At 35.0% G+C, this 23,362-nt stretch overlaps 7 protein-coding genes across 7 annotated transcripts; 5 read left to right on the top strand and 2 right to left on the bottom strand.

Moving 5' to 3' along the window:
• Nucleotides 1–104: 104 nt before the first annotated feature.
• SET1 (SET domain protein) lies at nucleotides 105–12,273 on the bottom strand (the record flags this gene model as incomplete). Its single annotated transcript, XM_061306198.1, has 10 exons — nucleotides 105–179; nucleotides 209–316; nucleotides 437–799; nucleotides 829–949; nucleotides 1,167–4,603; nucleotides 4,768–4,971; nucleotides 5,005–8,019; nucleotides 8,185–9,132; nucleotides 9,163–11,552; nucleotides 11,586–12,273. The coding sequence occupies 10 exons, from the start codon at nucleotides 12,271–12,273 to the stop codon at nucleotides 105–107; spliced, it is 11,349 nt and encodes a 3,782-aa protein (XP_061161906.1).
• Nucleotides 12,274–13,328: 1,055 nt separating this feature from the next.
• TpMuguga_04g00803 (Triose-phosphate Transporter family protein) lies at nucleotides 13,329–15,113 on the top strand. Its single transcript, XM_759347.2, has 9 exons — nucleotides 13,329–13,938; nucleotides 13,970–14,002; nucleotides 14,035–14,114; nucleotides 14,147–14,214; nucleotides 14,247–14,476; nucleotides 14,507–14,586; nucleotides 14,618–14,723; nucleotides 14,755–14,964; nucleotides 14,997–15,113. The coding sequence occupies exons 1-9, from the start codon at nucleotides 13,501–13,503 to the stop codon at nucleotides 15,063–15,065; spliced, it is 1,314 nt and encodes a 437-aa protein (XP_764440.1). The 5' UTR covers nucleotides 13,329–13,500; the 3' UTR covers nucleotides 15,066–15,113.
• Nucleotides 15,114–15,177: 64 nt separating this feature from the next.
• On the top strand, nucleotides 15,178–16,093 carry AE7 (MIP18 family protein). Its single transcript, XM_759346.2, has 5 exons — nucleotides 15,178–15,441; nucleotides 15,474–15,626; nucleotides 15,667–15,751; nucleotides 15,784–15,885; nucleotides 15,961–16,093. The coding sequence occupies exons 1-5, from the start codon at nucleotides 15,223–15,225 to the stop codon at nucleotides 16,008–16,010; spliced, it is 609 nt and encodes a 202-aa protein (XP_764439.2). The 5' UTR covers nucleotides 15,178–15,222; the 3' UTR covers nucleotides 16,011–16,093.
• TpMuguga_04g00801 (uncharacterized protein) lies at nucleotides 16,070–17,837 on the top strand. The gene is made up of 2 exons (XM_759345.2): nucleotides 16,070–16,602; nucleotides 16,667–17,837. The coding sequence occupies exons 1-2, from the start codon at nucleotides 16,518–16,520 to the stop codon at nucleotides 17,809–17,811; spliced, it is 1,230 nt and encodes a 409-aa protein (XP_764438.2). The 5' UTR covers nucleotides 16,070–16,517; the 3' UTR covers nucleotides 17,812–17,837.
• Nucleotides 17,838–17,963: 126 nt separating this feature from the next.
• On the top strand, nucleotides 17,964–21,053 carry clpC (AAA domain (Cdc48 subfamily) family protein). The gene is made up of 9 exons (XM_759344.2): nucleotides 17,964–18,475; nucleotides 18,505–19,010; nucleotides 19,041–19,239; nucleotides 19,274–19,395; nucleotides 19,426–19,570; nucleotides 19,601–19,713; nucleotides 19,744–19,874; nucleotides 19,905–20,780; nucleotides 20,839–21,053. The coding sequence occupies exons 1-9, from the start codon at nucleotides 18,064–18,066 to the stop codon at nucleotides 21,035–21,037; spliced, it is 2,703 nt and encodes a 900-aa protein (XP_764437.1). The 5' UTR covers nucleotides 17,964–18,063; the 3' UTR covers nucleotides 21,038–21,053.
• A 17-nt stretch (nucleotides 21,054–21,070) lies between these two features.
• Nucleotides 21,071–21,889, top strand: VPS29 (Vacuolar protein sorting-associated protein 29). The gene is made up of 2 exons (XM_759343.2): nucleotides 21,071–21,416; nucleotides 21,456–21,889. Exons 1-2 carry the CDS (start codon nucleotides 21,158–21,160, stop codon nucleotides 21,836–21,838), a joined length of 642 nt encoding a protein of 213 aa, XP_764436.1. The 5' UTR covers nucleotides 21,071–21,157; the 3' UTR covers nucleotides 21,839–21,889.
• Nucleotides 21,872–23,281, bottom strand: TpMuguga_04g00798 (uncharacterized protein). The gene is made up of 4 exons (XM_759342.2): nucleotides 23,050–23,281; nucleotides 22,502–22,855; nucleotides 22,163–22,470; nucleotides 21,872–22,129 (listed from the first exon to the last, which is right to left on the bottom strand). Exons 2-4 carry the CDS (start codon nucleotides 22,816–22,818, stop codon nucleotides 21,918–21,920), a joined length of 837 nt encoding a protein of 278 aa, XP_764435.1. The 5' UTR covers nucleotides 22,819–22,855; nucleotides 23,050–23,281; the 3' UTR covers nucleotides 21,872–21,917.
• Between the last annotated feature and the right edge of the window lie 81 nt (nucleotides 23,282–23,362).

Below are 23,362 nucleotides of genomic sequence, written 5' to 3'. Positions count from 1 at the left end.
GGGTATATACCATTGAGTATATACAATAATACTATAAAATATACACATGTGTGTATGTACAGTAATATACCATATATTGTAAAACAATGTATAAAATTTAAGTATCAGTTCATTCTTCCTAAGCAATTAGGTGCTCCGCACAAGCACATTAGTTTTCTGGTTTCCGATTCAACACCAAACTGAAGAAATTATAAATTTAAATTATTACCTGATAATCGTATGTAACTTCGTCTCCTGGACTCAGTTCTGATTTTGCAAACACTACAATGTGCTTCATTCCATTCTCACACGTTATTATGCGACATAAACAATTCGGCTACACATTCATTAATATATTAAAGCATTAACTACATTATGGTAAATTAATAATTATATACGGAATTAACTATATAAATAGTAGTTACATAACTATATTTAACTATGGTGAGAAAGTTACATCGCAACTGTGATTAATAAATCTGGACATATTTCCCTTTCTGGTGGCGTCGACGATGTATTGGTCATCAAGTCTGAACATGTAACAGGAGCCGTCTCCTCCTTGACCTTCAGAGTACAGTTCTTCTCTCTGATCGCCAACCACATCTCTTATCAATTCTCCAACGTATTCTACCACTGGTTCTCCTGCTGGTATGCTCTCAGTTGCGAATAACCCTAGGCCGTGAATCACTGAGGGTTTGACATCAAGTCTGCTTTCAGGTGGTATTGATAACAGGTATCTATACTGAGTTGAAGAGTTTGACAAGTCATATTGCTTCCTAGTTCTGCTTCTATTATTTCTCACGTCAATCAGCTCAGGATCCTAAAATCATTATAAACACTTTTCCTTACCGTTTGCTCTCTTTCTCTTAAATCTTTCGATAAATGCTCCAACATTACTGTCCTGTTTAACTTATACGGCAAACTAACTGTCGGCTCTCCCAACCTCAAATTCACGTCAAAATTCGAAATCCTAACATTAACAATTTAATTTTATAGGCAATAAGTATATTTGTTAGAAAGTATCTATTAACAAAACTAAATGGATAATATAAATAACTAAAATGGATAATATAAATAACTAAAATGGATAATATAAATAACTAAAATGGATAATATAAATGAATAAAATGGATAATTAATAAAATACTGTAAAAATATTGTAAAAAATGGGATTGTGTAAAAAATACCTTGAACCTAGGACTGATTGTTTGAATGCAGCGATTTTGCAGAATTGAGTGGTTCTGTGCATCGTTGTACAGCAGAGATCAAATCTAATTTGCTGTAGTACAATGTGTAGGTTAAGTCCGAAAAATGTTTCTGGGGGTATATCCAACGTTCTAGCATTTATTATATCCTTAAATGCATTGTAAGTTTTGGTTAAATCTCTTCCTTGGCACAGTCTAAGATTTGGATACTGTGAATTAGGATCAGATATGAGGTCAATTGTGAAGAAAGGTTCTCCACCTAGTGATCTTATGCAAAAGAGGTAATAACTCCTTGTTGCGTGGCCCATGTGCTTTCTATGGTCAAATGCCGTGTTAAATGATGAATTATGATTTAAAAACAGCTGATCCAAACAAGATTTATGATTGCCCGTCAAACCATTTGAGCATCCAGCAGTATCATCTGGTGCATGGGAATTTGTAAAATATTTCTTCTGTCTTTCAAAGTAATTTAAGTTAGCCTGAGCTTCCTCATTTTTCTGCCTAAAGTAATTAGTGTTCCAGAACCTTTTCACTGATGTAAACCCAATTGGATACAGTGTCCCACTCCTATCCTGCATTAATGCATCACCAATGTTAATTATGGCCAGTGTTCCAATTCTCCATAAGTTATGTGTCACTGCTTCATCATACCATAAAAAGGGCACCTTTACTGAAAACACTGATGTGGCATGTTTATCTGATCCGTACAAAAAGTACTTATTTTTGTAATCATAATCGGTGTTAATCTTGTTTGGGCTATCCGGCAGTGGGTCTGGCTTAAAGATATCTGAAATGAAATTCGAGACTTCAGGTTCCAGTTGATGATTATACATCGTCTGGTTATACGCAGATTTTACTATTTTATATGTTGAGCTTGTCCATGACATGAATATTTCCAGCTTCTTGTAATCTAATGTTCTTGGCACTATTCTTACTGACTGTAACGTCTGTCTAAAGACTATTCTTGCTGCATTTGGTGACAATCCCTCCAAACATAAAAAGGACTTTATATCACTCTTCTTCTGGTTCATTAGGCTTTTAATGTGATACGACTTGACATTCTCTGTTATAAACTCAAAACATGCTGCACACCAAACCTTCCTTCTCGTATAAAACATCTTTATTGGGAACACTTTAACTTGGAACTCATCTTCCGGGTTATCTCTTTCCAGCATACTATGCACTAGCTTACTTGATGCCACTAGTGCACAACAAAGGTGAAATGATATTTTACAGTTATACCCTGCACATGTTACTGTCGCTCCTTTCATATTACACCACTGGCATGTTGTTAACCTTGAAGCCTTATATATCATTTCCACTAGCGAGTCTGGGACATGAACCGGTGGTAACACCGGCATGTACATCAAGTTTATATTAGCCTGTTCTGGCACTCTTTCTGCAAATACCCTATTTTCATCATCAACTTCAACTCCTTCAACTCGAGCATTCCCATCTTCCCTTGTTTCGCCTGATCCAAAAGTTAACTCAGGCTTAACAAAACCATTAGTGACGTTAGTAGGTGCAAATGTCACCATAGGCTTATTCTGATCATCCTGAAACCTGACCGTGTTAACTACTGGGTGGTCCGTTTTTACAGGTCCAGATGTAACCTCAGGCTTCCCAGTTTCTACCACGGGTTCCGCTTTATCAGTTTCAACTCTAACATCCAGTTTACCAGTTTCAACAGTAGCATCCGGTTTACCAGTTTCAACAGTAACATCCGGTTTACCAGTTTCAACAGTAGCATCCGGTTTACCAGTTTCAACAGTAGCATCCGGTTTACCAGTTTCAACAGTAGCATCCGGTTTACTACCTTGTTCTATAGTTTCAGACTTAGCATTTCCTACTGTAACCCCAGACTGAGCACTTTGTACCACAATTTCATCTTTATCTGATTCATCAATGTATTCAGTCCCGTTATCATCAAATTCTGACTGACGTCTTGAATCCTCAGTTTCATCATCCAAATCCAACACACCTTGATCTTCTGAATTTTCACTTCCCTCACTCCCTGTCTCATCTGCATATTTTGGTTGTTGGAAATTAACAGCTGGGACAATGTTATTCTTTTTCTTATACGCATTCTCCATCTGTGAATTTTCACTGAACTCGAACAGTGTGTAAAGGTTATCATAATTATAATTATATGTTCTTGGGCAATACACATCCTTGAGTGACCAGAGTATACATTCAGAATGGATAAATCCATTCCTCCATGGCACTAAACACCCTCTTAACAATGTGTTTTCTCCTACTCCGCACAAACAACATGATTCCAATCTCTTTTGTTCTTGATTTCTAACATTTCTACTATAATGTGAGGCTGAATACATGTTTTGCTGTTTTGATCTCAGGTGATTTGATAGTGGAGGTTTAATTACTTTATCTTCAGAATCGGTAAACTCTGTATAAAACTTATCAGAATCCATTACTTCCTTTATTACCAAATCTCCTGTTATTGCTCTTGATGACACCAAGTCTACCAAGTATGAGGAACCAATCAGTTTCGTCAGGTAATCCTCCAAATCTTCCATTTTCGACTCTGACGACAATTTTTCCATTGCTACCTTCAGGCTATCACATAAGTTTGTTATTGTTAATTGAGAACTTGATTTCTTTGCAAATTCTGAATAAAACAAATCTTCGTTTGACTTTGTAGCCTCAGACGTCCCCATCCTGTTCTGAAATGGTTTCTGCTGCATAAACAACTTTTTATAAAAGTTATTTCTCTTTACTGGCAATTCCCTATTCTTCTTAGCACTTATGTTTGCGAACTTTACAAATTCTTGGAGTAGTTTCAGTATTCCTTCGGCTTCATATCCGATTTTCCCTAAGAACCACGCTGGCGATGTTGTGCTCTTCTCCAAATTGACATAATCTGTAAACTTGTCAAAGTTTTCTCCAGTTTTCAAACCTTTATACAAATTTATATCTCCGTTGAATATCAGGTATGCCAGATGTTTCCTCATGTATGGGTACTTTTGGTTCAACCTACCCGACACTTCGTCCCTTTGCACTTCTCCATTTATCACTTGATGGAACAGTTTCTTCAGCTTAGTTGACAAAAACTCTGCTGCCTTTGCGCTGTATTCATAGTACACATTGCTTTCACCCAAAAATCCCAACTTCCTCAATAAAACCTTATATGATAATAATTCCTTATACACCCCGAAGAACCTCGTTGATCTCACCACGTATTGTGTATATTTTGAAATCATAACTTGGTATGAAGTTTTCGATAAGATCTTCTTCTTATCCATTTTTTCTTCTTCCACGCCAGAATATGGTTCCAAAGCTAATTCTACGCCATCGGTTTTAGATTCCACAAGGGCATCTTCAGTTTTTTCACTCAACTCATTATTCATCTCAATGACCATATTATTCTTCAAATCAGTATCACTTGAACTATTCGACACCTAAAAACATATAGACTTAGTTTAAACAAAATATTATCTAATAACCTTAACTATATAATAATATTATCTAATATCCTTAACTATATAATAATATTATCTAATAACCTTAACTATATAATAATATTATCTAATATCCTTAACTATATAATAATATAATCAATTACTTGATGTTTCATTAGTGAGTCTTTGGATTCTGTGAACAAAACTGGTGTCATTGGCGACTTAATGAAGGTATTGTAGAGGTGAGGATATATTTCAGAGTGATCTCCATCGATTAGAAAATCATATACAATTCCTCTGAGGACTATGTTTTCAAACATATTCGGACACAGTGCATCCAACACTGTTGTGATATAGTTAATCGAGTGCTAAAGGAATATTATACTATAAATTTTAATTACCTGACTTGTTAGGATCCAATTTCTTGCCGATTCAATTATTGAGAGAAAGTCATTTGAGGTCATAGTGTCCAGTGCCATATTTCCCACCTTTTCCATCTTTACTGTTTTTTCACCTTTTGTACCTGAAACTTCTTTACACAGATTTTCGAGATATTTACTATAGGCTTCACATGCTACACACAATGCCCACACTCCTGTCGTCTGGGGCAGAGAGTACATTACTACTTCAGAAGTGCCATCCTGCTCTTCCTTATTCTCAGTGCTAATGATGTTTTTAACCAACTTTCCACACATTATACATCTGTTTGTCACTCTTACTTCTGATAACCCTTCACTTCCATTTAATCTGTCCTCAAAATCATCGTCAAAATTAAAATTACTCTTAATCTTTTTCAGGTGATATTTCGGTGTTACAGGGTCTACTTCCATCAACTTGTAGTATTCCTGTAGAGCGTCAAACTGTTTCAGTAGTGAATTGGAGTACAAAGACTCCTGTGGAAACCTTAAATTATTCAGGTTATGATACTTCTTTGAGCAGTTCTTACTGCACGAGAACACTCCTGAGCCGTCAAACTCCCAACCCAAGTTCAGTGGTAAGTTGAACTCATCTATGTCCACATCTTCTTCTTCCTTCTTCGACTGTTCTTCTTGTGTGTTTTCTTCAAATGCTTTCAATATTTCTGCGTATGAGAAGAATGACGAGTTTGTGCACTCTGATACTGTTCTTGGCTCTGTTATTCGATTTTCTTCAACTGGGTTTAGTAAACTATCACTCAGACGTCTTAAGTCCACGTTAGTAAAACCTTTATCTTCTCCCAGTGTTGTACTCAAATCTTCGTATGTGGCCATGCCCTCAAATGTGAATCCCATTTTCTGTCCCTCATTAGAGTTTCCAACTTCCCAATGATTTCTAACTCTGTTATCAAATTGGTTATACAAAGGAACTGTAGTGCCAGTGTAATACATGTTCTCATCTTCTCTGGGCACGTATGTGCTGTAATAGTCGGATAATGATTCTTTTGCGGTGTTTTTTAATGCAACTTTCGAAGAATAGTGAGTTGTGTTAGCAGTGTCAAACCCTCCTGAAACTATTTTACGGTCAAAAAATTTCTTTTGGTAATAATTTGACAAATTGTTATGTTTAGGGTCAATTTGAGGCTTGGAATCCTTAGAGTGATCTTTCACTGAATCTTCTAATTTTTCTGCAGAAACATGGACATTCAGATTCTTCATGATATCCATACAAACTGACAGGTTCCTAAGTGCCGTCCTTAAATGGTTTGTATTTGAATCATTTCTTTTATGTTCTTCACCAACTTTAACCACATTAGCATTCTCTGAATCCAATAAACCCTGTTTTAGTCTCATTTCTATACTTTTAAGGTTGTTTCTAATGCATTTCATTGTCTCCAAATAATGATTCGGGTCTTGTTCCCCATGACCATATCTAGACTCAGGATCCTGTTCTTCGGTGCCATACGTGTACGTTGGGTCATGTTCTGCTCTACCTCCAATAAAATTACCATTATTACTATCACCAGATTCTCCTGGGTTGTTTTCATTTAACTTGTCTAGTACATTAGGTTTTGGTGGTCTGACTATTCTAATGCAGTTTAGATGTGTTGATTTCCCACATGATACACACTTGACTGAGTTCAGAGGGTGATAAATCTTCTCTTGTAGTTCCTTCTCCAAGTTCATTGATATATGCCCTGTATGTGTCACCATGAACCTTCCATCCAGAAAAGTGCCATACTTCATTGCAAGGTTATGGAATTCATAGTTTTCCTTATTCTGGTTCGTTTGAGCCATCATAGTATTTGCTGCGTCTGCTATCACTTGAGCTGAGTGTAACACTATGTTTGTGATCACCGTCGGTATCAAACCCAATGCTTCTCCGAACTTGTAATCCATCACATTCGAAAGTTCGTACGGATGATTTGACTGGATTTCGAGTTCACATCTTTCACATTTTGAGCACAATGCGCACTTAAGCTTGTTGTACTTAAGGTATCCTGGTGGGAATATGTATCCTGCACAGTAATAGTGCATTGGCTCTGCGCAATTTTCACAGTACATCAAGTAACTCTGAAATGCAGTTGACCCACATATTACGCACGCATCTAGTTCCTTTATAAAACCACATTTAAACAGTATTTTAGACATTTGATCCAGCTGTTCTTGGGTGTCCAGATAAAACTCGCCCAACTTCTTCCCCCTGCACTTTATCAGTGACAACAGGTATGGATTTTTAGACTTATTCTTATTCAACATTATCAGCTTCTTTGATTTAACCAACTTCTCGAAATCCTCACTGCTACTGAACGTTGGCGGGAACATGAACTTGGGTGCCACAACTGACGCCACTGAGACTACTGAGAAAACTAGCCCGCATGGCACATGCGGATGTAATAGCTTAGATATCTCCGTAAAACTTATTGGCGGCACACCTTCGTAACTTGCTGAACCAAATTGTGGCAATATGTTCCTCATTGCCGTCATGTCCATACATGTGTTATTGTCAGAGTTATCCTGGAGATTGACATCCATGTTCAATATACAAGACAGAAGGTACTCAAATGTTAAATTGAATTTGACCACTTTTCTCTTCAATTCTGAGAATGTGTTTGTCATTTTCTGTCCTTCTTGTTTACCAACAGCTTCTGGCATCTTCTCACTCCTGATAGCAACTACTGGTTCTTCTTCAGCTTCTTTTTCCAATTCACTTACTTCCTGTATCATATCAGTTTGCACCTGTTCTGGTGATTCTGTGGTCATCAATTTCTTCTCTCTTGATATCACATTTCCTCCCGATGTTCCGTTATCCATGATCATTGTAATTTCAGAATCCGTTATTTGCATTATGCTGGACACTATCTGTCTGCACTTTCTCTCGAATATGATTGCGAACTTGTATATCTTCGTGTTCGGCATGTTTACCATCTTCGCGTTATACGGTATCAGAAACACATCAAATATAAACTCGTACACCGACTTATACTTACCACTCTCCAACTAAACAATTTTTTACCCAGTTGATTAATACAAAACTAGTTAATATATTCAAATAACTGTGCAATACAGTAAATAACTGTGCAATACAGTAAATAACTGTGTAATACAGTAAATAACTGGTTGATATAAATTTAACTGTATAATTACACTATTTAATAAAATTACCTTGGTGAATAGTGTGACTAAGTTCATGGGTTTGGTTACTAGTCTCCAGTATGTTACGAAAGTTGGTGAGACTGGGTATCTAAACTGGTTAAGTTTATCTACGATAAATATCTGTTCAAGAGCTTTTGTACACCTGAACATCTTATCCTCTGATCTACAAATAAGGCATCTATAATTCTGATTTCTCGACGATGGGCAGTCCGTGATCAGTCTCGCCAGGTCATCACATTCTATGTGTATCCACAGCTTGCAGCCTTCACACTGGACCCACTTCTGGGAGCTGGTATCGAAGTTAGTCCAGACCTTATAGCAAATTCCACAGTAGTTGGACCTCTCCAACAGTTCCCAGCACTTTAGGCAGAAGAAAAAGAACAGTCCCCAGTTCAAGTAATCTGCACAGGTGATATCTCTATATCCACACGAGATACACTGTGTACAGTAATCGCACTTCCATGACTCTATGAAGAGTAGGTTTGGAACCATCGGGTAACAACAGGATCTGTGTGCTGAAGTGCTACATGACACACATACAACATCCTTTACCTTTTCCGTTTGCAGACAATTTCTCTGTAACTGATCTACTTTTTGCTCAAAGCATGGTGGGAACTGTTTGTATGACTTCATTGACGTATCTGCGCACCCGAAACAGTAGTTTAATCTACTGATATAACTTCTTCCTCTTATTGGTTCACAGCAGTACATGCACGTTCTGCATTCCGGACAATTCCACTCATTATGGTCCACTGTTGAGTCTAAAAATGGATAATACACATAGTGTTCCTTCAAATCTTCTTTCTCCCCATTTTCATTTTTTGTTATCTTCATATTATTATCTTCTAATTGAGAATTTCGTGTTTTGGTTTTGACCACATATTCCTCATCTGTTTCACTTTCATTTAACCAACTTTCAACTTCCTCGTCAGTGATATCTCCCAAGTAAGTTTTCCCCTAAAAATTATTTTATTCGTTTAAACTTACGAAATCGTTGTCTATGTCCATTTTAAAGTCTGTTGTGTCATAGAGGTTCTCATTTGAGTAGTAGGATGTCCTCATGCTCGTTGCCACTCTGAAGTTTTTGCAAAATGTTCTGTGTTTATTTGCTCTGTTAATTACGTTCTCTTTACTTAAATCTGGCGTCGTTTTCCTCAAATGTTGATACATTAAACACTTTGAGTGATAATGGTTTCCACATGTCACACACTTGAAACCCCAGTATATAAGATTCAATGGCGACTTTGAACTCAATGAATCTTTTATGTTACAATGTTTTCTAAACCACCAGATTACTTTAATGCACAGGTATAACGCCGTTTTATTGTACAGGAGTATCAGTTCTCTTCGGTAATCTCCTAGTATTATCTTGGTTATGTCCAGGTTCGCCTCAAGGATCCGAATTATTCTTTTGAAACCTATTTGTTCCAATTCTCTCAATGCCAGCACTGTTGAATGTGTTGGGTTTCTAAACAAATAGTTTGGACAGTCGTATGTAGTTTGCAACTCATCAATGAAATCACGCAAAAGGATTTTTTCATCAAAGTTTGCTTCAAAATTTGTATTATTGGAAATATTTGCAAAATCTCTTCTCATTAGTAATATTTTTTTGTTACACACTTTACATATTGGTGTTGTTTCTTCAGTTTGTTCATTTTTTCTGACAGTTGGCGTTATTTTTCTCGTGCGGTTAAAAACTGGATGTTCTCCTATTTGTACTAGAAAGTACGCCTGGGAATGAATCCAGGTTACTGCCTCTGAATACTTATTCTCGGTATTTTCTAGAAGTTTGAGGAACATTTGCACCTCAGATCCTGCTTTCATCACTTCTTCTTTCAGTGAATGTATGAAAAATGACTTATACTTCGGATCCCAGTACTTGACTACTCCGTACTTCCATTCTCTTCCCTTCTTATTCATTGGGTCCTTATCTATTGGCGAATACTTGATAAGGTACCCTAAAATCTGGAATCCTGAAGGGATATCTGTGATTTGTACCAGTTTTTGTACTACAGTTGTTATTCTTTCTAATTTTGTTATCTGGGTGGTTGGTGCTGGTTGTACGGCTTGAATTGATTGAGATAAAGTTTTTTTCTTCTTTGGTTGTTCGTCTTCATCTTCCTTATCTTCAGAAGAAATATTTGATAACGGTCTCTTCTGGATATTGTCAGATTTAACTTTTTTAATATCGGGGTAATCTGGTGTTGTATCTGAGGACTTCAGTTCCTTTATCATTCTTCTAGTTATTCTATGTATTGAATCTACAAACAACCCATCCTCCACATTATCTTCGCTAATTTCCTCTGTAGAAGCATTTTCATTCATCACCCTTTTCGTCATTGTTAGTTTTGGCGTGAGCTTCTCTTCCGTTTTATTCTCACTTTTATCCTTCTCAATTGGTTTCTGGTTTAGTATATCTAACACCTTAAAGCTCACGTAACTATTACTCGACTTAACTCTAGAGGGCGTCTTCGGCTTAGAGGGGTAATACTGCGAATTTGAAGTCAGGAACTGGACTATCAGGAGGCATGTTAAACAATTTGAGTTATCAAATGTCTGAGGCTTTTCTTTATCCACATTGCAGAATTGCACCTTTAATTCAGTCAATTCATCAATTAGCTTTTCCTCACCTTCTGGAACAGTCATATTCAAACTACACATTATGATGTTTCTTAAAATCTTATTTATTGTGCGATTTTTCTTGAATAACAGTGAATTGTAGGGCCTAATTAAGTTCGGCTCTGTAACTCTGAAAAGAAACGGGTTCACCACGTCCTCTATGATCTCAAATATTATACACCAGTAATCTTTATTCGGGCAGGGTGATGGCTCTACTGTTTCATCATTTTTAAACTTCTTCGGATCTCTCGCTGAGATGTTACAACACATTCTAACTGCTTTTTTAGAGTTTAATGACTTCCCAGTATCATTTTTGCTCTTATAATTAAATGTATAAACTCCTTCTTCTACCTTTTTAAGAAGCAAACACATCAAAACACTACTCCCAGACCAGTACAGTGCTAAATTTTCAAACACGAAGCATGACATTCCCGACTCTTCAAACTTTAAGCTGGACCCTAAGTTTGTGCTATTAAGTTTTGGCGATTTCTGATTTATTTTGACAAATTTAGAGGTGATATTCTTATTGACTTCGTTCACTGAAGTGAATGTAACTTCATTTGACTCAGACACTTTATCAACCACGAAGAGGCCCTTGTAAAGGTGAAAATTGGACATCTCAAACTTATCTCGATTGTTTTCCAGTGCGTTTAGTGTATGGTTAAGGTTAGATTTCATTTTACAGAATACTATACAATCTTTAGACTTCAGTTTCGTTTCTTTATTGAACGGATACTTGCTCAGTGCCATAAACGAGTCTAAAACAAACTTATTTATTTTTATCAAATTACCTCTTAATTTCTTCACCTTTTGATCTTCCCCAACCTTTTTAGCTTCTGTAACCTTTTTATCCTTTTTATTTTGTCCTTCTGGAGAATCAGAGTCTGCTTTATGTTCTGCATTAGAATCCTTTTTTGTTTTAGGTTCCTTCGGTGATTCAGACCTTGAATTTCTATTAGGTTTCGGTTTAGTTTTATTAGCTTTACCCGATTCCTTAGATGATTCTTCCTTCTTGGGCTCACTGTTATTTCTCTTTTGTAGTTCTTGTCTATTTTTTGAACTTGTTTCAACCAGAGATTTTGATTTAGGGTTATCATCTCTAAACTTAGGTTTGTGTTTATTAGTGTTTAAATCAAGAGTACTATCATCCTCGATTTCATCATGTTTTGGTGCCTCCTTGTTACGATGATAATAATCCAAGCCTTTCCCGTGATTTATGTTAAATCCATTAGTATGATCTTCACCGGGCTTTCTACACCAGTCCATATCTATGCACAGACCCAGTAGTTCTCTTGGTATTCCTTCATTTTTCAGTGGCCCTTTCTTCTTCTTAAACTGGTTAGTTATTCCGTTGGTATTAACAGAATTCGAGGGTTCTTCTAATGGATCGTGATTATTTGCGTTTTTGAGATTGTCGTGTGGCTTGAAATTACTCACTTCTACTTCTTGATTGATTCCATCGGCCTCCATTTCTGCCATTTTTAAATGGTATAATTTAAATATTGAAATTTATTGCGATACTGCTGAAATTCCTGAGATGTGTGAGCCTTTTACACATAATGTTTGTAAAGATGGCAAGTACTATTACAATTACGGAAATCAAAAATATCTGAGAGCGTCTGGTAGTTATTTTACAGTATCCATTAATCTCAGGAGACTTAACATAAAAAATTAAAGGGGTATGAACATCTGATTCCTTGAGCTTATTTAAAAGATGTCGTTATTAGGGCCGAATAAAATATTAAAATTAAGGCTTCATTATTAAAAATAAATTAAAATTGTGTTATTATAGGCAAAATGACATATTGAGAAATAGATTAACTTATGAAAAAAGTTCAGATTTGAAAAATTAAATGGAAAATTACACAACTTATGTAACAAAATATGTTTAAGATATCAAAAAATTTTAAAATTTTCTTCTATTTGGTAAAACATAAGAGTAATATACAAATGTAACAAAAGAAATGACAAAATAGAGCCCTCTTGTCTTGACGTTGTTTACTTTAAGACATATAAAGGTTATTTTTCATTTCTACAGAATAGAGAAAAACAAAAAATAAAACTTTTGTTACTAGAACAGTTATATAAAATATATTTTTCAAGATTATGATTATTTTGCCTATAGATGATGTGCAAGCTCTTATGTCATCTGAATGGGGCGTCAATATTGAAAGATCACCAATTTATCAAAAATCCCAATTTGATTTCTTTATATTTACCCAAAACAATAAAAATTTAATTGAAATATATTGCTAGGAAAATTATCAAAAATTTCTCTTGAACTAAATCACCTACACACTACACATTATTAATAAATACTAAACTCTAAATATTTTAAATACCCCTAATCTTATACATAGGTCACATCATCATGTATAAGAATTTTGTCTATTTTAATACACATCTATTTGAGCCCTTATTATTCCTTTATAAATTATTATGACATATTACCTTTGTATAATGTGAAATTAATCAACTTTTTATTTGTCTTCCATTAATTTCTAATAATGTTTAATAAATGTGTATTTTAAATTTATTTAATTTTCTCCATTCATGGGCATCTTTTTTTCTAATTTCTATGCACAACATTTATGGAATCTAGAAATAAAAACTATTTCTTATTTATTCACACTTACACTTATTTATTATTCATAGTTGTCTATAGTTGAACATTTCAAAATATCTGAGTTATAATTTTGAAATGCCATGTCTGAGAATAATTTTGAACAATTTTCAGATTCCTATCTGCTAGATGTGGATAAAACCTTCGTTGGCAACCAGGAGTTGATGGAAGGTTTATTCCAGAGAAAGGAAGTCACAGGATCTTTCGATAATTCCAGATTGCCGGGCTCAATAGAGGCGTTAACCACAACTGATTCTAGCACATCTCCGCTACAAAAAGTAGTAACAACGACGCCTTCAACTCCCGCAAATGTAGAAGAGGAACAATCAAAAGATGAATTAACTTTGGTTGCTGATTCAGATTTTTTGTTAGTAAATCATACAACTGATCTTTTAAAACCTGAAACTAGTTTCTATAAGAGCCCAGGCTTCTCAGTAAAATCACTATTTGGAAATCTATCTCTCCCAATTCTGTTTTATATGTTCGTTTTTGTCCTAACTAATACTGCTCAACCACTTCTGGTTTGTTTAAAATATTCTTAAAAAGTTTTAGATTTTATTGCTGAGAAAGAATGGAGGAACGCCGGTACTTAGACTACTAACTTAAATTTTTTACAGAGTGGAACCTACACATTTCTATTTCCGACATATTTGGCAATGGTATTCGTAGGGACATATCCAACGAAAAAGTCAATCTTGTAAGTCAATTCATTCATTATGAGCAATTTAGTCAAGAAAAATGGAGATATCCAATCATCCTATCAATGATGGATATTCTACACCAAGTTGTGGAAAAAGGTAAGTATAATAATATCTATATGAGTGAGTAGCTGGATTGGTATACTGTGGACCATCAATTTATTCAATCGCATCAAGTACAACAACTCTATTCTTGGCACTATTCTCGAAACTAATTCTCAAGCAAACTGTTACCAGTTTAACTTGGCTGTCAATATCACTTATATCATTTTCACTTGCACTAAGTGGTTACGTCCAGACGGAATATATAACTTCATTACACATTCTGGGATTCTTTCTAGTAATGCTCGCGTCCATGGTGGTAAGTTAACTTTCTGTACATCTTCCTTAGAGCGCTCTCAACTCAATAATCGGAGAGATTTTACTCAAAAAGGATGAAATCGAAGGACCGAATCTGGTGTGTATGATGGGGTATGTAAACCAGTTAATCATGGAAATGTAGATTAACCTCACTCAGTGTGTTCTCAATATGGACAATGGTCTGGACGTTCCCTCAGAGAAAAACACTATTTGCGACAGATAAAGAAATAAACCCATTTGACCTACAAGTAATTCTAAACTACATATTATTTGTTTTAGAATGTTTTGAAGATTTTAGGTATACTCTTCCTCTCCAATTTTGGAAGATCGTCAGTATACTACTATATTATTAAAGAGTGCGGGTCAGTATGTTGCGGAGTTTTAAAGGCATTGAGGATTGTTCTAGTGGTTTTCGCAGACCACTTCTTGTTCTCATACATCGACGGAAGTCAGAAAATAACACCCGGAAAAGTAGTCGCAGCACTGATTGTAAGCTTACACACTGATAATTTTAATTTTAGTGTACCCTCGGAGTAATGTTCTATTCGCTTGAAAAGTCCGAAATTTATTCGAAAAAGAAGCCTTCTTAATAAAAGTTTTGAATTTCTTCTAATTGATAATATGTTAAATGTTAAGAATATAATTCTTGGTACTTATGGCCACTCTTACACCCACAACCATACAATTATTTACTAAAATTATTTTTAAAAAATTTAAATTTGTTTAAATTATGTAAATAATTAGTAAATGGAGTTAGATAATAAAAATCCTATTTTATACAAACATTCAACGAAATCCTGTATCCCAAATGATCAAGACGATGATTGCTGTGATGATTCTTCTTATAACTTGGTCCATACATCGGCAGATGACACAACAAATTTATATGGAGTGAATAACAGCTCCGGAACCAATAATACAAGCCTATTTCAACCTTCTAATCAATTTGAGTCATTTGATGAAGAGGTTAGTTTTCCAAAGAAAGTATCCAATTTTAGGAGATATTTGATATAATTAGAACAATCAAGGACCCAGAATATTCGTATTCCTTGGAGGATTTAAACGTGGTTTCTAAGGATAACATTTTCATAGACGAAGATACGTCTACCGTTTCGGTTTTCTTCTCGCCCACAGTTCCTCATTGCACTCAAGTAAATAAATTCAAACATTTGGAAATCTTATTAATTATAGGCATCCATAATCGGACTCATGATCTTTGTAAAGCTGTACCAAAGTTTACCGCCATATTTTAAAATCGACGTACAAATATCTAAAGGTAGACAAATATAACTGATTAATTTTTATTAGGAACACATAACACTGAAGAAACGATAAATAAACAGCTGTTGGACAAGGAAAGGGTATCAGCTGCTTTAGAATATCCTCCAATATTAAAGATGATCAACAAAGGTATTATATTTCCACAAATACACTTAGTATATACTTAAACAACCTAATTCCATCTATTAATTATCTTTTATGTAGGAATATATCACACAGATCAAGATTACAGTATGTTTGAACAATCTTGGTAAAGGGGTTCATACAACCACAATATTCCATTAACTCACTTAAATTATATTATGTTTTTTAACCTTGTAATATTATTATCGCTTTATATATACAAGAATTTGTTATTTTTATTCTCAAATACACATATTTTATTGTTTTTTATATTTACAGTTTCTTACAATGACCTGATTCCTACACACATCAGCCTTCTCTTCCAGAGTAAGGCACATCCATCCCATAATATATTTTGTAAAGCATATAAAGTTGAATTAAACACATTTTTCATTGAAAGATCCCATTTAAACGCACCTAAATATGTTAAACACGAAACACCTCAAATCAATAATCCGAAAAATTTGTTAATTCATTCAGTTCCTGCTGAAACTAGTGCATTTGGTGAACAAGGAAATGAAAATTTATCCACAGATTTAAAAGTTTTAGAGGATTCCTCTAATTCTATAGAAAAAAATGTTCACAATTTAGATGAGGAATCGATACCAGGCCCTCTAACAGACTCTGATGTGTGGAAAATGACCGCAGCTATTTCACAGAATTCAACACTTGGAATCGACTGGGTAAAGGCTATTGAAACGCTACAAACTTCATCCTCCTGTAGTAAGTCTTTATACATTTATACAAATATGATTTATTAACGAAGTTCATCTCGTAAACATTTTAGCCGTATCACCTCTGACAATCGCATATAACTCAGCTCTGTCGGCTGCGGAAAAGAATTGTAATTCTGATTTATGTTTGGAATTGATATCAGATATGAAAAAGAGGCAGGACGTGGTACTTGATTCAGTTAGCTATAAGATGGCAATCTCAGCATGTGTAAAAAGTAACAGAGTAGAGGACGCAATTAAATTACAGGAAGACGCTTTAAACTCTGGATTAGTATTAGATCACGGAGTAATAAGAAGTTTGCTTTGGTTACTCTCATTTAACGGGCATGGCGCAAAGGCGACAAAGTTGTTTGAAATGCTCAAAAAAATGGCGGAGTTTTGCAAAAATGAAAATGCCCTGAAACAAACGGATTGTTTACACACGATAGAATCATGCATGTTATCTAACATGATTTCAGACTCACTTGACCTGTATAATCAATTAAAGAAGTCTGAAAACTATAATTTAGATTCAAGGTCGCTTAAAACACTTCTAGAACTCGCTTACAATTCATTTGATCCACAAATGTGTTTGGAATTGTACACTAAAGTGATTAGAGAAAAAACTTTTAAACTCACTATAGTACATTTCAAGTTGATTCTCAACACACTACTTTTAACCAGAAGTTTAGAGCATATAGACTATGTGTGGAAGAACTTCGTGAGTGAAAATGTTCAGCTGGACCCAGTTGTATGCCAGCTGGTATTGGAAGGGTATTCTCTTTTGGGGAATTTTCAAAAGGCATTTGATGTGTTAACAATAATGGAGAAGGAAATGATAATAACAAATCACACTCCATATCTGGTAGCCATAAAATCTTGTGAAAAATGTGGAGAATGGAAACTAGCGCTAAAAATTCTCAGAATGGCTGAACATAGGTTGAAAAGCAAGAACATAAACCTGTATAACGGTGTTTTGGAAGCATGTTTGGTGGCCAAGGAATGGAACACAATGACCTTACTGTATGAAGAATTCTCGAAAAAGGAGGATAAATTAAGAGACAAGGGAGAGGAATTGAAACCAAATGGAGATACAATAGCACTAGCTCTAATAGCATACTATAATTTGGAGGATGATTCTACTGTGAAGGAACTACTCAACATTCCAGTAATCAGCACACCGTTACTTTCAAAAATAAGAAGCTCTTTAACACACTAACACATATAATATATAAAATATTTGAATTTATATTTATATAAATTAGCGTTAATATATGCAAATAATGCCGAAAATAATAAGTAAAAAATTTTGGAATCTTGTGTGTGTTGGAATATGTTTCCAGAATATTGTGTAAATTCCGTAACAGAGATACGTTATTTGTTATCGCATTTAATTTTTAATTTTAAGAAATAATAATGATTTTAACCCTGAATCCAGTTAAGTACACAAATAAATATGAAAAGATAACCAATGAACATTATTAATATATACCTTCTTGTCGTATTACAAGCATATAACTCATTAATTTTTAAACATTGTAGCTGTTTCAAATATGAAAAGATTAGAAATACATTTGTAATTAATAACTTCACCTCAAATAAACTTATATCGCAGATTCCTGACGTGGAATCACTATGGTCAAGTTCTCACAATATCGCACCAGTGTACTTAAATTTTGATAACTTTAGCGATAATGCAATTAAAGTATTAATGCTTTCACTGGAAGAAGCCAAACTGTCAAACCAACCGAGCGTGGAATCTGCACACATTTTCCAAGGGCTCGTATGTTTGAACCAAGGATTGGCCTTTAAAATTATTAAAGAATTTGGAATAACAGCGGAAGTAGTAAGGGATGCAACTAAATCAACATATCCAATTGACGGTAAGATTAAATTTTAGTAATTAGTTTAGAGAAGAAGAAGTTCAAAAGCCTGCCTACATTTTCCAACTCAGCAAAGAATGCCCTGGACTATTCATCAACTGAGGCTGAAAGGTTAGGGAACTCCACAATAGAAACAGAGCATCTGTTACTAGGAGTTCTGAATGATACCAGCAAGGAGACTTCTACGTTCTACAAGAATTTGAAACTCGATGTAACATTAGCAATAGATACAACAATGAGAACAATAGAGAAAATAAAGGAAATCAAAGAACTAAATACCTTGTCCGATAACATCCAGGATTCTTCACAAAATTTTGTGTACCTATCTCCAGCGATGAACCGAGATGAATATGCCCAGTCATGCATATCAATGTTCACAGTAGATTTGACTGAAAAAGCACGTAACGGCCAACTACCCAAAGTCATACACAGAGATAATGAAATAGAAAGAGCCATCATAACTTTGTCGAGGATGACCAAAAGTAACCCACTATTAGTAGGAGAGCCTGGAGTAGGGAAAACAGCAATAGTAGAGGTAATTTAAACTATAAAAATGTTTTTCAAGGGCATTGCAAACCGAATTTCTCAAGGGATTTCTCAACCACAAATATCAAAAAAGAGAATATTACAGCTTCAATTCGGACTACTGATAGCAGGAACCAAGTTCAGAGGACAATTTGAGGAGAGGTTAACAAAACTGATTGATGAAATAAAATCAGCGGGAGATATAATTTTGGTTATAGATGAAGCACATATGCTAATAGGTATTAAATTTATGTATAATAATAATGAAATTAGGAGGTGGTGCTGGTGACGGCTCAATAGATGCAGCAAACTTACTGAAACCTCCTCTATCCAGAGGAGAAATACAATGTATTGCGATAACTACCCCGAAAGAGTATAAAAAATATTTCGAAAAGGTATACTATTGTTGTAATTTACGGTTTTAGGATATGGCACTGTCTAGAAGATTTCACCCAATTTACGTTGATGAGCCGAGTGATGAGGATACACTTAAAATTTTAAACGGAATTAGTTCTTCGTATGGAGAGTTTCACGGAGTGGAATATACGCAGGATTCCATAAAATTAGCACGTAAGTTTATGATTTAGTACAAATATTCAGTGAAATACTCCAAGCAGTATATCAATGACCGGTTCTTGCCAGATAAGGCAATAGATATCATGGACGAATCGGGATCATTTGCGAAAATACAGTACCAAAATGAATTAAAGAGAGTATTTTAAAGTGAAATTATATTAATTTAGGAGAAAAATGAGATTCCAGATCCTAGTAATTCTACTAGTCCTGAGGGTGAGAATGAAACAAAGGTCGAGCAGAAATCTGAAAAAAAGGACCAAAGTGTACTTGGACAAGTTAAGCCCGAACATGTAGCAGAGTAAGTTCCAAAAAGATATCTGTGTGATAGAGTCATGAGTATCTGGACCGGAATCCCGCTAAAGAAGCTTACGAGAGGAGAGATGGATATAATCAGGAACATGGAAGAAGATTTGCATAAAATGGTAATAGGACAAGAAGAAGCTGTTAAAAACGTGTGTAAGGCAATAAGAAGAGCAAAAACTAATATTAAAAACCCAAACAGACCAATTGGGAGCTTCCTGTTTTGTGGACCACCAGGAGTTGGGAAATCGGAAGTAGCAAGGGCTCTCACAAAATACCTTTTCGCAAAGGAAAACTTGATTAGAATAGATATGTCGGAGTATACTGAACCTCACAGTATAAGTAGAATACTAGGAAGTCCACCAGGTTACAAAGGCCACGATACAGGAGGACAACTTACAGAGAAGGTTAAAAGTAATCCATACTCGGTTGTAATGTTTGACGAAATTGAAAAGGCACACCACGATGTTTTGAATATTCTACTACAGATACTAGAGGATGGGAAACTTACAGACTCGAAAAACCAGACAATCTCATTTAAAAACACTATAATTATTATGACCAGTAACACAGGATCAAATGTAATCCAGAGATCGTCGAAAGGCGTGCATACATTTGGATTCACTGTGGATTCGGATGAATCCTCAGATTATTTGAAGATAAAAGCACTGGTTATGGAGGAGCTTAAATCGCATTTCCTACCTGAACTCATTAACAGAATTGATGATGTAATACTATTCAAGCCGCTCCTGGAAAGTGAATTAAAGGAAATCGCAAAGTTGATGCTGAATGACTTGACAGCCCGGGCTCATTCTGCAGGAATCCTTATAGAAATTAGTGAAAAATTCGCAGACTACATACTCAAATTACCCAGAGACGATAAATCAGGAGCAAGACCACTGAGGTATTGTAGCATTCCACATATTAATACACACAAATGAGCTACACATTTGATTTTTTAGGAGGTTAATAACATCAGTATTGGAAGACAAGCTTGCGGATCTGGTAATTTCGGAAGATTTTGATAGTAACAAAACATATATGGTAACGGTGGATGAGGCGGGTTCAGTAGTAATAAACCCAAAGGTTGAAAATGAAACCGTAGTTGGGGAGGTCGTTTTAAATAACAAAATGGAACATGAAAAGTCTGTAGAAGAATAATGATTTCAATTTTTTACACACTTTCTATACATATGTATCCCCATCGCAGAATTCATACACTTTTATCCATTGGTATTATGTACAATGCAAATTTCATTAATTTAAAATAAAGAACTAATAATGGGAAACGATGAGCATGATCTTGGAGAACTGCTCATGGTTCTGGGAGATCTTCACGTCCCTCAAAGATCACTATTCTTGCCGCCCTGTTTCAAGCGCCTTCTTAAAACTGATAAAATTAAAAGAGTTATATGTACAGGCAACGTAGGCTCAAATGAAATGCTGGAGGTTCTAAACGATATTTCTCCATCACTACACATAGTACAGGGAGACTACGATGACGATTTTAATCACCCAGAAACCCTCACTATTAACGTCGGTAAGTGATTCTAGAAAACAATTTAATAAATATACCTAGGAGACTTGAAAATTGGAGTCATAAACGGGTACCAAATACCCACATGGAATAACAAAGATCTACTTCTGAAGGTGGCTGTGGACATGAATGTAGATATATTGGTATATGGGCACTCTCACGTGAGTGATATTTCAAAACATGGTGGGAAAATATTTGTAAATCCAGGCTCAGCAACAGGATGTTACCAGCCATGGCAGCCAAAGTCAATTCCAACATTCATGTTGATGGCAATACAAGGGTCAAAAGTGGTAATTTACGTTTATGAGGAACATGACGGAGAAGCCCAGGTTATCATGACTGAGTTGGATAATTTGGAATCTGGAAAAGCGCCTTCAAATTCAGCTAATTCTTCATCACCCTTACCGTCTCCAAAGAATTCTTAAGTTATTTTTTAATATAGATAAAATAACAAGTACACTAAACTACTATTTGATTTCATGCTTATTTTAAAAAATCGTTATTTTAATAGTAAGGAATTTGGCTGGTAGGTGTGAGTCTCGTGAACTTCTCGACCTGTTGTTCAACGTCGTTGGTTAGTTCAGTTTCTTCGAGGGTTGGTGAAACAAAAGTCACCTCCGGTTCAAAGTAAAATGCCCAAAGAGTAGCTGCAGCAAGAGATAATAAAAGTAATGGCGTGTAGGCTCCATTAACATTGAATAGTAAGACTGCAAATTCTAAAAAAATGTTAAAACTATGTTTAAACAAACCCATAACTCCAGTTGCTACAAATAAAACTCCATTTAGATATGCGTGTAAATCTCCAGCTCCTTCATCATGGTACACTTCCAATAGATAACATGCAACCCCGTACAAAAGACAGGCGCAAGCGTGAATGTTCCTGGTAAAGACCATGAAAACAAGTTCACTTCCACCTTCGTTGAGGTGAGCGTACCATCTCTTACTGTAAAACTTGGAAACATACAAGTAGAAAATAAATTGGAGTGTTGAGCTGACTGTATCCAAAAATGTAGCTAAGCGGAGTATCTTAGAACCAGAGCGATATCCTCTAGCCCAACTAAAACATCATTTAATAGTTGAAAAATTACCATGTATCATCAGCTAGAAGAACCTGAAAACAAACAAGACTCAATGAGCCAAGCATATAAACCATCGATGCTGTAGTCGTATAGAACCTGAAACTAGGGTCGAGCCTAGTTTCCTCAGGCAAACCGCTTAAATCATAGCTAAACACTCCTTTACCATTAAAACTATAATATACAAAATTTAGAGATAGAAGAGCAAGGAATTGTAGTCCAAATCCCATCCTCAAAGAGCTGTTAAAGAATCCTCCAAAAGAGACGCATGGAGCTCTATTCGGTGGAGCTCCATCGTCCAAATGATCCTTTCTAGTAGAAAGCCACATTCTCTCAAATAAACTAACTTTAACCTTTGTTTAAATCCTAAATGCGTTTATATTAGCGTGATTAAAATTGATAAATATTAATTTAAAGGTAAAAAGAACATTTTACCAAAACTAATAGCTAATTGTACACAGAAGACAAGTTGTTAATTTAAAAATTATAAAAATAAAGTTAATTTTAAATAATTGCGTAAATAATATAAAATACAAGGAGAAATTATGTATTAAACCTACACACTAAATAAATCGAGACTCACCAAAACACAAAAATTCATAAAGTAACCTAGTAAATACAATATATTATAAACATGATATATTCGAGATTAACCAAATTCCAACTTGTTCGTAGAAATCACTAGTTTAATAGAATTTCTAATAGTGCCATTGATCACTAATAATGCACAATAATCATACAGGTCACACATAGATTCACTGTTATCATTTATCAACTTTAATGTATTCGATAATTTATTTTATCTGTTAAAAAGATTGAATTTAACTTCCAATAATATTTTTATGCCACCACTTATTTCAATCTAATACATGT

Source organism: Theileria parva (assembly GCF_000165365.1).
Source record: "Theileria parva strain Muguga chromosome 4 map unlocalized ctg_529, whole genome shotgun sequence".
NCBI lineage: Eukaryota > Apicomplexa > Aconoidasida > Piroplasmida > Theileriidae > Theileria > Theileria parva.
This window is presented reverse-complemented; position numbering and strand designations above follow the sequence as displayed.

Bases quoted from the DNA above. Each gene is read 5' to 3' on its own strand.
- TpMuguga_04g00801 (XM_759345.2), top strand. From the start codon at position 16,518: ATGACCGCAGCTATTTCACAGAATTCAACACTTGGAATCGACTGGGTA. The intron at 16,603-16,666 runs GTAAGTCTTTAT...TAAACATTTTAG, and splicing joins ACAAACTTCATCCTCCTGTA to CCGTATCACCTCTGACAATC.
- TpMuguga_04g00798 (XM_759342.2), bottom strand. From the start codon at position 22,818: ATGTGGCTTTCTACTAGAAAGGATCATTTGGACGATGGAGCTCCACCG. The intron at 22,471-22,501 runs GTAATTTTTCAA...ATGATGTTTTAG, and splicing joins CTTCTAGCTGATGATACATG to TTGGGCTAGAGGATATCGCT. The intron at 22,130-22,162 runs GTTTGTTTAAAC...ACATTTTTTTAG, and splicing joins TGTAGCAACTGGAGTTATGG to AATTTGCAGTCTTACTATTC.
- clpC (XM_759344.2), top strand. From the start codon at position 18,064: ATGAACATTATTAATATATACCTTCTTGTCGTATTACAAGCATATAAC. The intron at 19,011-19,040 runs GTAATTTAAACT...ATGTTTTTCAAG, and splicing joins GGAAAACAGCAATAGTAGAG to GGCATTGCAAACCGAATTTC. The intron at 19,396-19,425 runs GTATACTATTGT...TTACGGTTTTAG, and splicing joins ATAAAAAATATTTCGAAAAG to GATATGGCACTGTCTAGAAG.
- AE7 (XM_759346.2), top strand. From the start codon at position 15,223: ATGGAGTTAGATAATAAAAATCCTATTTTATACAAACATTCAACGAAA. The intron at 15,442-15,473 runs GTTAGTTTTCCA...ATCCAATTTTAG, and splicing joins TTGAGTCATTTGATGAAGAG to GAGATATTTGATATAATTAG. The intron at 15,752-15,783 runs GTAGACAAATAT...AATTTTTATTAG, and splicing joins CGACGTACAAATATCTAAAG to GAACACATAACACTGAAGAA.
- VPS29 (XM_759343.2), top strand. From the start codon at position 21,158: ATGGGAAACGATGAGCATGATCTTGGAGAACTGCTCATGGTTCTGGGA. The intron at 21,417-21,455 runs GTAAGTGATTCT...AAATATACCTAG, and splicing joins AACCCTCACTATTAACGTCG to GAGACTTGAAAATTGGAGTC.
- TpMuguga_04g00803 (XM_759347.2), top strand. From the start codon at position 13,501: ATGTCTGAGAATAATTTTGAACAATTTTCAGATTCCTATCTGCTAGAT. The intron at 14,215-14,246 runs GTAAGTATAATA...ATGAGTGAGTAG, and splicing joins ACACCAAGTTGTGGAAAAAG to CTGGATTGGTATACTGTGGA. The intron at 14,477-14,506 runs GTAAGTTAACTT...CATCTTCCTTAG, and splicing joins TAATGCTCGCGTCCATGGTG to AGCGCTCTCAACTCAATAAT.